We start from the raw sequence: 16379 nt of genomic DNA, 5'->3' as shown, positions 1-16379 counted from the left end.
GACCTCACCCCATTCCTAAGAGGTCTTAAGGGGCGTGCATAAGCGCACCAATGTGCCTACTGTCCCTGTCCTAAAGTCCGCATTTATTCGTATCCATTTCATGTATTCATAATCATGTTTATACTTATATCAGTAATCTTATAGATGCTTGACAAAATAAATAAATGAATAAAATAAAATAATTTCTAGCAAAATTAGTTCACGGGGTAATTGTATTCTGCTGACCAAGAAAGCAGGAAAAATTAAGAAAATAGATTTATTTTAATGAAACAGCATATAAATACAACATTTAGAAATGGTGTTTTGACAGAGGTTCAAAGTTTGTGCCTGTCAATTTGCTTAACTCGTGCAGAATCTGTGTTTCCTTTTCATACATCTGAAAAAGAGCAATGATGAATGCATACATTTCCTTTCAAATAATACAACAATGTCTGATCTTACAAACTTGATTTGAATTTTGAAATTTAAACTTGTACTGAACAGTAAATTAGAAAATCTTAGGATGCATTTACATAAGCTTACATTTGGAAGCTTTTGAACAATAAAGAAAACTGAAAAATTAGAACTGTATCAAATCAGTTAGAATACTTACTTGTTGCCAGTCTGTTTCTGTATCATGTTTATAACCAAGTAAATGGCACATGCCATGAGCAACTGTCACCTATTGAAGGAAAAAAAGCTTTTAAATGGTTTACATATTTGTAATTGATAGGTAAAGTAGAATATTAGAGAAATCTCATATCACAATAATTTAAAATCATAATAGAAATAGTCATCATTTATAGAGAATACAGTGAAAACCTGTGTGATTTTTCCTTAGTCAGTGGAAAGAAGTTAGACTTGTAGAGTGAACAAATGTATCCAATGTATGCCATTCAATTTTTTTTTATTTTTTAAAAAGTTTTTTATTTTAACCACATTAAAACAACATTAAAATCAAACATGCACAAACAAGAAGTTTGTACAACACAACAAAAAACAAAATATCATTTTCTTTTCAGCTATATACAGCGGTCTATTCTTTCTATACATCAATATTTACAGATATTTAAGTATTAACTTATTTGACGTTCATTTTTACTTGATATCATTTCTTCTTTACTAACAAAAGATCATACACATTTTCCCGCTCCTTTCTTCATACATTTAACTTATTTCCTTATTTTTCAACCATTCATACCATCTACTCCAGACGTTATAATACTTTGATTCTTCTTTCCCCTTAATTTCTTTAATTTATCTAATTCTGCACATTCCAGGATTTTTTTAATTAAATCCTCTTCCGTTGGTACTGTTTCTTTCTTCCAATATTGCACGTATACAATACGTGCTGCTGTCAATATATGCAATATAAGATACTGTATTTCTTTGGTGTAATTTTCTATCGAAATGCCTAACAGAAATTGTTCCGGTTTTCCCTCTATTGGATTCTGAATTATTTCTACTATCCAGGTTTTAATTTTCTTCCAAAATTTTTATGCCATCGTGCAGGTCCACCATTGATGGTAATATGTTCCATAGCCAGTCTTGCATTTCCAACATTTCGGGGAGTTGGTGGGGAACATTTTCGCAATTCTGGCCGGTGGAAGGTGCCATCTATGAAACATTTTCATCTGATTTTTCTTGTATGCCATCGCAATTGTCAGTTTCATGTTCGTTTTCCACATCTTCTCCCACTTCTCTAATTCTATCACATGGTTAACATTTTGTGCCCATTTGATCATCATGTCTTTCACTGTTTCCTCTTCCATTTTATACCGTATTAGAAACTTGTATAATCTACATATTAGTTTTCGTTCATTCCCTAATATGATTTTATCTAATTCTGTTTCTTCTAGTCGAACCTGATCTTTTTTTATATCCTCTGTATATTTTGAACTTATCTGTAGATACGTCCACCATTGCACTTGTCTTCCTAAGTCCAGCTCCAATTCGTTTCTGGTTTTTAATATTCCCCTTTTGTTTATTATGTCTCTATATCTAATTAATTTTGTCCAGTCTACTAAATTTGGGTGTGTTAAAGTTTCCTCTGGAGAGATCCAAGATGGGATTTGTATATAGTGTTTTTTAATTTTATTCCAAATTATTAGTAATGAATTCCTAATTGTGTCTCTTCTAAAGTATCCATAAGTGTTTTGTTCCCCCCCCCACAGATATGAATGCCACCCTATAGTTAAATCATGTCCTTCTAGTATTAGCAGTCTTTTATTTTCCAATTCTATCCACTCCTTTATCCAAACTAATCCTGCTGCTTGATAGTAGGTCTCCCAATCTGGGAGGGCGGCTCCTCCTGTCTCTCTGGTATCTTGTAATACTTTTAACTGAATTCTAGTATGCCATTCAATTTAAACAGCATTTTGTATTGCTAGCAATTCTACTAAAGGGGTTGGCAAACTTTTTTTTCATAAAGGGTAAGATCCCATCCCTCCTCTGCCTCAATGGGCACAGCTGGCAGACTATAAGGAACATGATAGACATTGGACACGTCCTCTACCAGCACGCAAGAGAACTCAGCTTGTCAACTCATTTTATTCCCATATTATAAGAGCCTGTAGTACAGTGGACTAAGCACTGTTATTAACATCTGCTGCTTGCAATTACTGCAAGTTCAAATCTCACCAGGCTCAAGGTTGACTCAGCCTTCCATCCTTTCAAAGGTAGGTGAAATGAGGACCCAGATTGTGGGGGCAATAAACTGACTTTGTATAAATATACAAAAGTATGAAGGCTATTGCTTAACGCATTGTAAGCCGCCCTGAGTCTGAATAAAAAAATTAGATTTTTTATTCTGCCTTTATTATTTTTTTTTACATAAATAACTCAAGGTGGCTAACATATCTAATACTCCTCCCTTCACTTATTTTCCCCACAACAACTCTGTGAAGTAGAGAGAATGAGTGTCCAAAGTCACCCAGACTGTTTTCATGCCTCAGGTGGGACTAGAACACAATGTCTCCCTGTTTCTAGCCTGCTGCCTTAACCAATAGACCCTCATAGCACATCATTTTTAAACAATGTTAGATTTCACCAAGATTAAACAGGAGGGAAAGCATGACTTTTGGAACGCCACTGAGTCATGTGACCAGCTGTGGGGGGATCTTTCAACTGAGGAGCTGGCAACATTCCTGGAACTGGCAAAATCAACTGACAAGCACAAAGAGCGGTAACCATAAGCTTTCACCAATGAGTTATTCATATTTTGAGTTGGCATAATGATTTAAATAGCTTAACTATGAAAGGAAAAAAAAGCTAGTGACTTGTTTAAGAAAAAAAAATCTTGCAATAAAACACATGCTAGTAAAAATGAGAAAGCTAAAAACAAACTCTTGAGAGCAAGCATGTTATGGGCTAACTTGAAGAATACTGCAAAAAAAGGGCTACCAGAATTGTGCTGTCAAAATGTTGATGACAGCAAAAGGATATAGACAACTTGTTTCTGCCATCTAGTGATCATTTGGATTTGTATAGTACATGTATGTTATTCTAGATGTGAAACGGTAAGATTTCTGTCAGTGGGATTGAGACATTAATGTCATATTTTCTGATACCAAAAAGTTTTTAACAATCAAACTGGAGACAATAACAATCAAAATATTTCCATTTTTATAAAGTATTTGATTGAACATTTCAGAACCTTATTCAAATAAAAAATACTACTTTTATAAACGTACACTTACCGTAAAAATACTATTATAATCATCGTGGTTCTGTCTACATTGTTGATAGATATATTCTACTCCTAGACAAATGTCTCCCAAATTGTAGTCATCTTGAATACAGGGCTGGGGTAATTCTCCACCTTTCAGATTCTGTGATATCCCCAAAGAAAATTCAGTTTTATACATGTTCTCAATTTGATAAAATAAATGCCATGCAGAAAATGAAATAGGAGTATTAAGAACAGACCATACAATATTTCTAAACACTTTATGGTAATAAAAGACATAGCATTACTATACTTGAATCAAGGAGATATGAGTTTAATTTGTCCTCCTTCTCCCATGTTCTAACTTCTACTTGGTTGCTTCCTATTCAGTAAGTATACACTTCTGCATTATGATTTATGAGCTATGGCTTCCTTCTTGGAACAAATTTCCATATCGCACTAAGCCAAAGCAAACTATATTATGACTTAGTATTAGGTATATATCAGGATTGCTTAGGAATAATAATATATGTAAGTTCAATGGTATACTCTCAGAAGGATAATTCACAGTTTTCAATGGGATTTATTTCCATCTAAACTTGCTTAGGACAAGAATTCTAGGAGTAAATTGCAGATAATAGGAAGATCAGTTGTACTTCTATCCCCCTACAGAAACCTACAAACAAAACATTTATTCATTTATTAACTTTATATGTAGCCCATCTCGCCTTCTGCCACCGATAGCCTCCCACCAACCAATACGCTCCCACAGAGAGGGACTCCTCAGGGTGCCGTTGGTCAAAAATGTCGACTGGCGACCCGCAGGGGGAGAGCCTTCTCTGTGGGGGCACCTGCCCTCTGGAATGAACTGCCCCCGGAGATTCGTATGATCCCTGACCTACATACCTTTCGCCGTGCCCTTAAGACTCTACTGTTTCAACAGGCTGGGCTGGCTTAAGAATGGATTTTAATGGGTGTTTTAGTTTTTAATATAGGGCCAAATTATTTAATATGTTTTTAACTGTTTTTTAAATTTTATAGATCCACATGTTTTAGTATGGCTGTGCACCGCCCTGAGTCCCTCGGGAGAAGGGCGGTATAAAAATGTAAATAATAAATAAATAAATAAATAAATAAATAAATAAATAAATAAATAAATAGTGCTGACTCAGATAGAAGAACAGTAAAACAGGATAAAACATCAAAATAGTAAGGTAATATTAATGTTATCATTAAAATTTACATTTACTTTCTTCTCATACATATTAATTACAATAGTTATAAAATAGAGCTTGAAAAACAAGTAATCTTTTAGGTATCCATTTATTCACACATTCTGCAATATCCACTATTATGGATATTGATGTATTTTTTGGGTACCCTTACATAATGAGCCCTGCTGTTTTTCAGGGCCTTCATTTTTGATGTGCCACAGTAATTGTCCTTTCCTCTCCCATTAAGATTTCTGGGTAGGGCCTGAATCATTCCTAATTTGTCTGACTTTTCCATTGTCCTCCTATATAAACATGATACCGTTCTATGTATTAATACCTGATTTTTGATAAAATTACTGCCAAGCTCTAAAGGAATAAATGAGCAAACACATACCTCATGAAAAGGAAAAGATAACACATCAGTAGGGATATTCTTCTGTCTGTAAATTCTGTTGAGTTGCTGCATGTACATATTACTAACACAAATTACACCAAGGTCAAACTTTTGCACACCCAAAATAGAACGGAGTTGTTCTATATTCTTGCGAAGTGGGACTCTCCTGATTGGAATAGCTCTCTGCAAATTACGTATGATCAGGCTCATCTCATAAAAATTGAAGAACTTTACACAGTCCTGCAAAGTAAACTATGATTAGACACCAATTACTAGCAGGTGGAACAACTTAAAATGAGTATTGCAGTACTTTGGATAACAAAAGAATTGTAGAATTTTTATTTTATTTGGAGTTGCCAGGTTTTCCAAGATAAAAAAGGCACTCCCTAGAGTTTTTGCAAAGTAAAAGAATGGAAGATGAAATCTGATTTAAAAAAGAAATGGCCCAACTGACTGTAAGGTGAAGCCTGATATACTAACAGCAAAAGCACTCATCAAGCTAAACAATACAATTGTAGGGTTACTGCTTCTTCACTAGAGTTCAGTGCCCCGAGAGCCCTTTTCAGATCTGTTTTCAATTGAAGATAGCATCTGAAATGACAGAATGCTAAGATCAAGGCATAAAAAAGTATTACAGTGCAGTGGTGATGCTTCAGTGCAGTGGTGACGCCCCAGCTTTTCTGAGTCTATAGGCAAGAAAAGAGTTAACCCCCAAGTGTTATTCAATTCAATTCAATTTATTCAATTTACATGCCGCCCCTCCCCGAAGACCCAGTTATGACTGCTGTGCCTGAGCCCTGCTCTTTCACCAAAAAAGCAGAGGTGAAAACAATACAGGAGTTCCCAGCCACCCACCCCTTTTTGAAATGTTACTTAATGTTGAGAAACATTTCCCTCTACTACCTTCTATGAACACGTTATTGTAAATTGTGAGGGGGCGTTATAATTTAGAAAGTGGTTGTGAATGCCCTAACCCAGGCTTTCTCAATCTTGGCAGCTTTAAGATAGGTGGTCGCAGTATGTGTGTGTGTGTGTGTGAATTCTGGGCGCTAAAGTCCACCCATTTTAAAGTTGTCAAGGTAGTGAAACCCTGCTCTAATCCAGAGCAAAACATTCAAAATTTTCGTGGAATATACCTTTGCCGCAAAACTCGTCCGTGCTAATCACTTCCCTATTCACTCTGTAATATAAACTACCTCCAGGCACACATTTTATAAACATATATATATAAAAGAGAGACGAAGCTCCGTTAAAAGAAACTCTTAAAATTTTAAACTGCTATGTTCTCAGGACTCTTCGTTTTCGCAGTCCTAAACTATCGGCAGAAGCTCTGCCTATCCTATTCTTGGCTGGGGGCGGGGGGCGGGGCTCCTTCAAGAGCACGTGACGCTCTGTCCGCTGCGTTGCGTCATTTCCGTACTGCGCGGGAGACGGCGGGGAGGTGCGCGGAGTCCCCTCTTCCGTAGGTGGAGCTGAACTTCTCCGCCTCTTCGGGGTCAATGGCGGTTTGTTTATGCGACAGAGAGAGGTAATTCGGGATTCACGGTTTAGTTTTGTAGGAGAAGTGTCCTCTGTGGTATCTTTTCTCTCGCTCGCTCTCTCCCTACCCCCTTTTTCCTCATAATTGGGCCCGGCCAGCGCAGATAGAAACTAGGAGGCCAAAGTTAAATCTCATCTCGGAGGTTTACGGGCTGATGAGGGGAAGTAATGGTGTCCCACTTGCTTTGTACTCACGGTGGGTGTTGCTGAGACGGCAGAAGGCAGGCAGAGTGATCAAGAGAGGGGAGCACTTCCACGGTTGGGATAGATTACAACTTCGGCTAACGTGTGTAGAAATTCTCTGTTCTATTTTTTTTTTATGAGTGCTAACATCCAGGATTATCCAGTCGAGCTGGCGGAAGATTCAGAGCACATTAAAAGAAGTTCAGTTTTACGCAGTATCAAGTGTATAGAGTTTAAATTGCAGTTTCAGGTCTTGGGTTCTCATCCATAAAGCCCTACGTGGCTCAGGGCTGCAGTAGCAATGGGACCACTTTTCTCCTCTGCCCATCCTACAGATCTGGCAGGTTGAGCAAGCTCCAGTCCCATCACTTAAGCCAGTGGCTCTCACCTTCCACTGGCTGGGAAATTTCGGAAGTTAGAGTTGTATGTTGTATGTAATGGTGTGTGAGAATGACCATGGGAGATATGGAGAAGAGCTACAGCCAGGGGGATTGTTGGATTCCCCTGTATTCTTCTGGGTGTGATTCTTGTCTGGACGACCTCGCAAGGCTGATAGCTGTGAAACATTGGCATAAACAATGGTATTTTGTGAGCCTCTCTGTCATCATTTTTGGGTTACCATTCTCCCAAAGGTCTGTTCAGCCCTAACCCTGCTCTGCTTTAGAAAGGAATAGAAAATGTGGCTTTTCAGAAAGCCCATGGCCCAAGATAGTTGTGATCTTAATTAGGGATGATCGATGATCGATGGCAGAAATGAGTTTTTATGTATCTCCCCATGGTTTAGTGAGTTTTAAAATATAAGTTGCCTTGAGTCTTTCTGACATGATGGTGATATATAAGTCAGTAAATACAGTACAATAAACTGCTTATTTTTCCCACAAGTGATAACTATCTCTGAATTTGAATTATTTTTAAACTCCATTGAAAATTAATGTTGATAATGGTTATTATCACCAGTATCGCAGGTGTCTTTCAATGTCAGACGATGGAAAACAAAAACAGGAGAGTACTTCTGCCCTTGTGATCTGCCTGTTGGCTGCCATAGACATATGACTAGTTATTGTGGAAACAGTACTGGAACAGGTAGATCTTCCATCAATTCCAACACTATTCTATCATGCTTCTATTCTTAACCTATTTTTTTAATCCTAACTATTTCTTGAAAAATATGGTATTAGCTTTTATGGGAGAGAGGGGTTAATTTAAGGAGATGCTATAGAATAGTTAAATTTATCTGAGCTGTATCATTCAAGGTGGCAGTATGATTAAACAGATATTCCCATGATTGTGTGTTCTGCAATTAAATAATTTATTGTAAATTTTGACTTAATGGACCATGTTTTAACAATAGACAAAATCTGTCTATATGCCATATGCTTCTGAGTATGTATAAAATCTCATTCTCATTTTGTGTTTGTAAAATACATAAAATATGCATGCTTATTTCCATCCCATTCTATGCATGGATAAAACACAAAATATGCATGGGTAAAATTTCATTTGATTTTTTTAAAAAAATACAAGTTTTATTAATTTTTTTCTTTCATCATACATATTTTATGAACACAGTATTGACTGGGTCACCTCTTATACATCTTATAACGTAGTCATAATCATAGTTATAATGTATTTTAATCTTCCCATTTTTTTCAATATTCATCTCTCTTATATAATTATCATACATTAATCTTTTCACCATATCTTATTATTTCAACATCTGCCATACTAGTTTCCATAATTCTTTATCATTTTCAATTTTGCTTACAAATAAGATCATTTTAAGCCTTGTGTTTCTCCTCAGTTTCAATTATTTCAGTTATTTACCATCTTTCTTCATTTCCAGAAGTATGTCTCTAATTCCTTTTTCCAAATTACTAGCATTTAAATTATTCATCTTAATTTACATTGCTATCAATGTAATGTTGTTAAAGTACTTATTTTCACATTTCCATCTACTGATATTTATCACAAACAAGTTCTATTCATTCTTCATTATAATAGTAATCGCTTACATGATTTTAACATTGTTATTTTTACAATTGACATTTTAAATATCTTAATTTATATTGTTATCAAAATTATTAATGTTATCAAATTACTCATTTTCACATTTCTATCTGCTGAGATTTAATATAAACAAATTCTATTCACTCATCTCTTTGATATAATCATTTATATTCATTTTCACCCTATCTTATTATTTCAGCTTCTGCCTTATTATTCTCTTTACATACTTTTTTATCATTTTATGTTCAATGCTTTCACCTAAATAACTTCACGTGTCCTATAATTCTTCTCTCTTACCAATACAATAATAATTTAAATTCAAGACTATCAAAATCACTATTGTTGTCTACTTTCCCATTCCCAATCATTAATCTACCTTATTATATATATTTACTAATATCTACCTCATCATCATTCATCTTTAACCATCATCTCTTAATCTTTTCCCATTTTCTAATAGTTTTTTGCTCGACCCTTTATCTCACTTTAACTTCTCAATTCTCTTTTTTTTCTTTTTATATATGTTACATTTCATCTTCTAGATTCCTTTTATCTTTTTTTGTTGTAGTTTTTGTACAACCCTCACCGAGGCTTTCCCTTGCCTCCCCCAGATATTTCCCTTTTTACTTTTTAACAGCTTCTTTTTTAGGGGGAGTTTTCCCCCTTTCCTCTCTACTCTTTTTATATTCTGAAAAATTTCTATAATATTGTCTATCTGATTTTTATTTTTTAATATTTTCTCTTCAACATTGTTAACGTCTTGCTTCTCGTTTACAATTCTCTCTTCAAACTCCTCTTCACTTTCTTTTTCTATATCTTTCATTGAATTCTTTGTTTCTTTTTTGCCTAATACAGATTCATGCATACTTTTAAACATCAAAATTAGTTCTTCATATATCTGCAACTCCATTTTATAGCAATTTAAAATATTGTTAAAACCTCCCCAATTGTTTCTCTTTGCAATTAGTCAAAATTTAAAGTGTATTTAATTTTCTTATATCTCTTCTTCTTTTCTTCTTTTATTATTCCTTTGTTCTTCAAATTTAAAAGGATCTCCTCAATTATTAATTGTCCAAGTTCAGCAACAGTCAATTTTCCAGAACGCTGCTACTACACTCCAGGATAGGGTTAAACCCTCATTTCTGCCAGCAACTGAGAGAACTTTTTTAACTAAATTACTTCCTACTCTGCTCTTACCACGCCCCTTTTGCACTCCGTTCCCCAGTCTTTCTCTCAGTTACTGCCAGACTGAGAGGGTTTTTCTCTGTGCTCCGAGGTAAACGTTAGGCCTTTGTTTATTTTTGATTAGCCCCTTTTTATTTTTTCGGTGGATTTAGGTTCCCAAATTTTCTCTTTAAAATTTTTTTCTCCTCTTGTAATTTTCTGTTGCCTCCCCGCCTGCCTGCTGTCCGTCAGGTTCGTGCCTGGGAAACCAGGTCGTCCCGACCGGCGCACTTCTCGCGCCTACAGCTGCCTGTCCCTGTCCCTGCGGGGCGGACCAGGCCAAATTGTGTTTTTGAGTCGTTGGGGGCTGAGGACTTCGCTCACCGCTGCCGTCTCTTGGAGCGTGGACAGAGCGGCGCAGCGGTTTGAAAAGGGCGGCTAGCGAGGGCGCTACCGCAGCGGGGCTCAGCTGACGACTGTCCCGTCAGGTTGCTGCGGGCGGCGTCTTGCTTGGTGTGCCGATACCTCCACGAGCAGCTCCGGCGCGTGTGGCCGTTGATTGAGGGTGCGGCGTGGCGGACGGTCGCTCGCCACCCTCCGGCTGTGGGAATCTCGGTCCGTGCCCCTCCCACGTGGCAGGCCCTGGTGGAGGCTCCGGGGGTATCTATAACCCCCAGGATAACGCGGCAAGACTAGCGGCCGCCATTTTGGCACCGTCACTGCGTGGCCGCCATTTTGGATCTTGGGTGGCCGCCATTTTGATTACCACGTGGGGCACCCCTACTGTTCAGGCCTGCTAGGCCATTTGGGGGCCCATTCTGTGGCGTCAAAGAGGGGCAAATTTCAGCAGTTAATCAAGTCCTTCACCTGACCCCACCAGCCTTTCACTCCTGCTGGCTGGGGGGGGGGGGAGCGAACTAACCGGCTATCCCCTCTGCAAAGCCGGCTGTCCCATCTGGCCCGGGCAAGGGCCCTGGTGAGGCGGAGTGTTTGCTCTTTGTGGCCTCAAAGGGAGGAGGGCTATTAAGTTGCCTCTCCTAAGGGGAAGTTCGCCACTGCCCTTAATTCAAATTTCTTAAAAAAAAAAAAAGGTGGGCGCCTGACTTATATGATGGCGAATTCATCATTTTCCTCTGACATGGAGCGGGAAGCCAGCCCGGTCAGATCGAGCAAGTCTCGTAAAAAGCAGTCGGCCTAGCGGTCCACGGCTGGAGGCCATAAGTCCCGGTCTACTAAGTCCTCTTCTACAACTGACAAAGACGAGCTCCGTCGTCATAAGGCCTTGGAGAAACAATGCGAGAAGGCCAGGCAGGCTTCGGCTTCCTCGTCAGGCCGGGACACGGGGCTCGCACAGCAGGCATCGTGTGCTCCTTCAGATCCGGAACGGAGGGCAGCCCAACCCGTACCGTTGGCATTGCAGAAGGGCGTGTCCCAATCGATGCCGGATGTCTCGGTAGTGGGTCTGGATCCCTTCCCACCTCCATGTCGCCAACCATCGGCCACTTTCACACCTACGGTGGCGGGGCTCCTCCCTGTGGATCATCCCCCACCTCCTTCTCAGTATGACTTCCAGTCGATGCTTTCCACCGCTTTGGCATTTATTATGGCGGCTAGTGCCCAAACAGCAGCACTGACTTCATCTGCGGGGATTTCCTCAAGGGGATTGGGGGCTGCGGGCTCTCGCAGGACCCGCTCCCCCTCGCAGCTGGAATCTGATTTGTCTGAGGCTTCAGATCAGGATGAGGAAGTGACAGAGGACCTCGAGTTTTCGGAGGATGAGGGACTTCCTCCTGACTCCCCGGCGTTCACAGGATTGTTCCGGCCTGCATTATTCAAGTCTCTGCTTCACAAGGCCCGGCAGACGACAAATCTGGGGTCGGTGGGGGCTCAACCCCCGGCGTCCCAACCCGAGTCTGGCCCGCACGATGCCTTGTTCAAACAAGTCAAGCAGGAAAAGGACTTCATTCTGTGCCCTCAACTGTTCACGGATGTGTTGCAAGCACCTTGGAGCCAACCTGGGTCATCTACCGCGCCCAGTAACCTCGATAAGAAAGTGTTCTGTTCGGCTCTTGAGTTGGATGCAATGTTGGACTTGCCCACTGTGGATGCTCCGGTGGCCAGTCTCACTTCTCAATCGATGGTGTCATCGGATCCTCTTGAAGGACTAAAATCTGAGGACAGGCGTACAGAACTGGCTTTCCGGAGGTCACATCAGGCTGTAGCTTGGACGGTCAGGACGGCCACGGCCACGTCGTTCTTCAATTGAGCATCTCTGATATGGCTGCGTCAACTCCAAGAACGGCTTCCGCCAGAGGAACGGCGTATGCATCATGACATCAATAAGATCATCGCGGCCACGGAGTACTCAGCGGATGCCTCGCTGAACTCCGTCAAGTTTGCATCCAGGGCAATGGCCGCTTCCATCACGACACGTTGCTTGTTTTGGCTTCGCCCGTGGAAGGCGGATGTCAAGGCCAAATGGAAGCTAGCAGCGGCTCCGTACAAGGCCTCCAACCTGTTTGGCGCTGCTTTGGATCCGGTCCTGGTGGAGGACAAAGACAAACGGAAGATTATGCCTTCTTCTTCTCGCAGACAAGACAGGCGTTATACCCCGTACTCACAGCGTCAGCCCTTTCGTGCCTTTTCGGGGCAGGCAGGCCCCTCCACTTACATACAACCTTTCCAGCAGTCCGATCATTTCACAGACAGACAACGCTTCAGAGACCGTGGCAGACATCATCCCGCTTCGAAGCGTCCCTACCGTGGGGCCAACTCTAAGCCCTATCGCAGAGGCAAATGACTCACCGACTCCCGGTCCCGTGGGCGGGCGACTTCAGGCCTTTCGTCACCGATGGGACCGCTCCACGTCGGACGAGTGGGTTCGTCGCACAATTTCCGACGGTCTCTCTATAGAATTTTTGGATCGCCCTCCTCGACGCTTCCTAAGATGTCCTGTGTCACTGTCCATGGACGGTCGCAACCAGATGGCGGAGGAGATCTCACACCTCTTGGAGATCAGAGCGATAGAACCGGTTCCGGCAGATCAACAAGGGACCGGATTTTATTCGGTCCTGTTTTTGGTGCCAAAATCTTCCGGAGGTGTCCGGGGGATTCTCAACCTCAAAGACTTGAATCGTATGGTGCGTTACCATCGGTTCAAAATGCACTTCCTTCGCTCAATCTTGGCATCGATTCGTCCAGGGGACCTAATGCAGTCGGTGGACTTACGAGAGGCCTATCTGCATGTTCCGGTGCTTCCATCGCATCGTCAATTTCTGCGCTTTGAGTATGCGAGCAGGCATTACCAATATTGTGCGATGCCGTTCGGACTCTCGTCGGCTCCCCGGACTTTCACCAAGTTGGTGTCGGTGGTGGCGGCAACGCTCAGTGCCATTCCGGTCAGAGCGCTCTGTTACCTAGACGATGTGCTGGTCCTTTCTTCGTCCAGACAACGAGCAGTGCGAGACATGGAGCGAGTACTCTTGGCCTTCAGGGAGCACGGCTTCACTATCAATATGGACAAGAGCCACCTCGTTCCTTCAACTTCGATTTTACATCTCGGGACAGTTATAGACTCTGGAAAGGAGCAGGTTTTCCTGTCAGAAGACAGAGTGAGAAGCATCCTTTCACTCCTGGACCTGGTCTTGGCCCAGAGGTCGGTACCCCTGTTGACGTTGTCCCGACTGTTAGGGAAGATGGTGTCGTGCTTCCGCATTGTGCCGTGGGTGCGCAGACACTTTCGCCCGTTACAATGGCTCCTGCTCCCCTTTCAGCGGGAAGGCAACTCCAATTCTGCAAGGACGGTGCTAGTCTCTCCGCAAGTTCAAATGTCACTTCGTTGGTGGAAGTCGACGGCCATTCGGAGGGGATGCAGTTTTCTGGAGCCGGATCGGATCGTGATCACTACCGACGCCAGCCTTCATGGCTGGGGTGCCCACCTGGGTGCACAATTGGCCCAGAGACAGTGGACTCAGGAGGAACGCACTCACAGTATCAACTTGTTGGAGCTTCGAGCGATCCGCCTCGCACTACTACACTTCGGGTCCCTGATTCGAGGCCGTCACGTTCTGATACTCATGGACAACACGTCCGCCAAAGCGCACATAAACCGTGAAGGTGGGACGAGGTCGCGGAGCCTGATGTTCGAGTCAGAGCGTCTGTTCAACTGGGCGGAGCGTCATTTGGTGTCGATCCGTGCAGACCACATCTCCGGGGCTGCCAACACTCTGGCGGACTGGCTCAGCAGGGAAGTGATCGATCAGGCCAAGTGGCAACTTCTTCCCAGTCTGTTCCACGAAGCCTCACTTTGCTTCGGACGACCGGTGGTGGACCTCTTTGCCAGCCCGGCCAACGCGCAACTTCCAAGGTTCATCTCTCGATTTCCGTCACCGCTCGCAGAGGACACGGATGCTCTGCGATGCACTTGGCCGGCCGGCCTGCTGTACGCCTTCCCACCAGTGCCATTGATTCAGCAGGTGATCTGAAAGTTGCTTGTGGAGAAAGCGGAGGTGCTGCTGGTGGCGCCGTACTGGCCGCGCAGACCGTGGTTCGCGGATCTAGTGGAGCTTTCGTCATCGGATCCGTGGCTGATTCCTCCTCATCGGATCGTGCTGCGTCAAGGGGCCATTCGACACCCCGAGCCCCAGTGGTTCCAGTTGGCCGTGTGGCACTTGAACGCGTTATCCTGAGGAAGGACCATTTGCCGGATGAAGTAATTGGGACGATCCAGGCGGCCCGTAGACCTTCCACAACACGAATTTATGAAGCATCGTGGAGGGCCTTTTGCCGCTGGTGCGTGGGGGCCCATGTAGATCCGACCTCCGCAACTATACAAGACGTTCTGGGTTTTCTCCAATCGGGGTTGGGCAAAGGCCTGGCTCCGGCGACCCTTCGGCGTCAGGTGGCGGCCCTGGCTACGGTGCTTTCCTTTCTGCCGTACACGTCTTTAGCGCATCATCCGTGGGTGAGAGGGTTTCTACATGGAGCTACGAACCTGAGGCCGCCCACGGTTCACCGTTATCCCTCGTGGGATTTGGCGCTTGTTTTGCAGGCCCTTACAGTTTCGCCGTTTGAGCCGCTGGGGTCTATTTTGTTGAAGTTTTTGTCATTCAAAGTTGCCTTTCTGATAGCGATTACTTCGGCTCGGCGCATATCTGAGCTCTTGGCTTTGTCCGTCCGGAAGGATTTGTGTATTTTCCACGCTAACACTATTGTGCTGCGCCTTGACCCTGCGTTTATCCCCAAAGTTAATTCTTGGTTTCACCGTTCGCAGGAACTGGTTCTTCCAGACTTTTGCCCGTTGCCCAGACATCACCGTGAGGTTCTTTGGTACATGCTAGATGTTTGCAGAGCTCTGAGGCGTTACATTCGCAGGACTGAGTCGTTCCGCAAGGCGGAGGCCCTGTTTGTTTCGTTCCATCCAGGTTCTATGGGTCAGAAGGTGTCGTCGGCAACCATTGGACGTTGGATTAAAGCCTGCATTTCTTTGGCTTATGAGAAGCAGGCACGCCCGGTGCCCGCGAGAATTCAGTCTCATTCGACTCGGAGTGCTGCTACATCGGCTGCCTGGGCTACCCAGGCATCGGTGTCGGACATTTGCAGGGCAGCTTTATGGACTTCCTTGTCGCCCTTTGTTAGACACTATCACATTGACACTTACGCTTCTGCGGAGGCGTCGTTTGGGCGGACGGTTTTGCAGACTGTGGTTTCTGGTTCCTCTGAGGGGAGCAGTGTGTTTCCCGGCCCTGGGACTTAGGCTTGGGTATGTCCCTATGCTGGAGTGTAGTAGCAGCGTTCTGGAAAATGAACGTTGTCTTACCTGAACGTCCCTTTTCGGAACGCTGCGTATACACTCCATTTCCCCCCCAGTTGGTTGTATATTTTTGTGTGAGTTGGTTTCTGGTTGGATTAATAAAGTTGTTTTATATTTCATATGCTGTGTCTTCGTTCAAGACTGGGGAACGGAGTGCAAAAGGGGCGTGGTAAGAGCACAGAGTAGGAAGTAATTTAGTTTAAAAAGTTCTCTCAGTTGCTGGCAGAAATGAGGGTTTAACCCTATCCTGGAGTGTATACGCAGCGTTCCGAAAAGGGACGTTCAGGTAAGACAACGTCCAATCCAATTAGAAAGCTATCTTCCATGAGAGAAGGGTAATGAAACAAAATCTCAGATGTAAAACACAATCACTCCTAAATGTTCTTACAGTGTCCAGATTATCTTCTGTATGATCAAGGT

At 42.8% G+C, this 16379-nt stretch overlaps 2 protein-coding genes across 4 annotated transcripts in view; one reads left to right on the top strand and one right to left on the bottom strand.

Annotated features, from left to right (window-relative positions):
* Positions 1-242: 242 nt before the first annotated feature.
* On the bottom strand, positions 243-6670 carry YBEY (ybeY metalloendoribonuclease). Its single transcript, XM_087882215.1, has 5 exons — positions 6391-6670; positions 5255-5494; positions 3678-3809; positions 593-661; positions 243-376 (listed from the first exon to the last, which is right to left on the bottom strand). Exons 2-5 carry the CDS (start codon positions 5462-5464, stop codon positions 290-292), a joined length of 498 nt encoding a protein of 165 aa, XP_087738341.1. The 5' UTR covers positions 5465-5494; positions 6391-6670; the 3' UTR covers positions 243-289.
* Positions 6651-16379, top strand: part of MCM3AP (minichromosome maintenance complex component 3 associated protein) — an 86646-nt gene continuing 76917 nt past the window's right edge. The window contains exons 1-2 of one of the 3 annotated variants that reach the window (XM_087882210.1): positions 6660-6782; positions 7934-8059. In XM_087882210.1, coding sequence (XP_087738336.1) covers positions 8026-8059 — 34 coding nt within the window. In that variant the 5' untranslated portion in view covers positions 6660-6782; positions 7934-8025. Of the gene's footprint in view, positions 6783-6932; positions 7080-7933; positions 8060-16379 lie in introns of those variants that run through there. The other 2 variants (XM_087882211.1, XM_087882212.1) reach the window with 2 other exon arrangements.

Source organism: Pantherophis guttatus, chromosome 1, assembly GCF_059756535.1.
Source record: "Pantherophis guttatus breed Tessera chromosome 1, ASM5975653v1, whole genome shotgun sequence".
NCBI classification, from domain to species: Eukaryota; Metazoa; Chordata; class Lepidosauria; order Squamata; family Colubridae; genus Pantherophis; species Pantherophis guttatus.
The sequence above is the reverse complement of the archived record's forward strand: the minus strand, read 5'-3'. Positions and strand labels throughout refer to the sequence as shown.

Coding starts and splice junctions, on each gene's coding strand:
- YBEY (XM_087882215.1), bottom strand. CDS start 5,464: ATGAGCCTGATCATACGTAATTTGCAGAGAGCTATTCCAATCAGGAGA. Junction 3,810..5,254: donor TATCTTTTCCTTTTCATGAG/GTATGTGTTTGC, acceptor GGGATATCACAG/AATCTGAAAGGTGGAGAATT. Junction 662..3,677: donor ATTATAATAGTATTTTTACG/GTAAGTGTACGT, acceptor TTCCTTCAATAG/GTGACAGTTGCTCATGGCAT.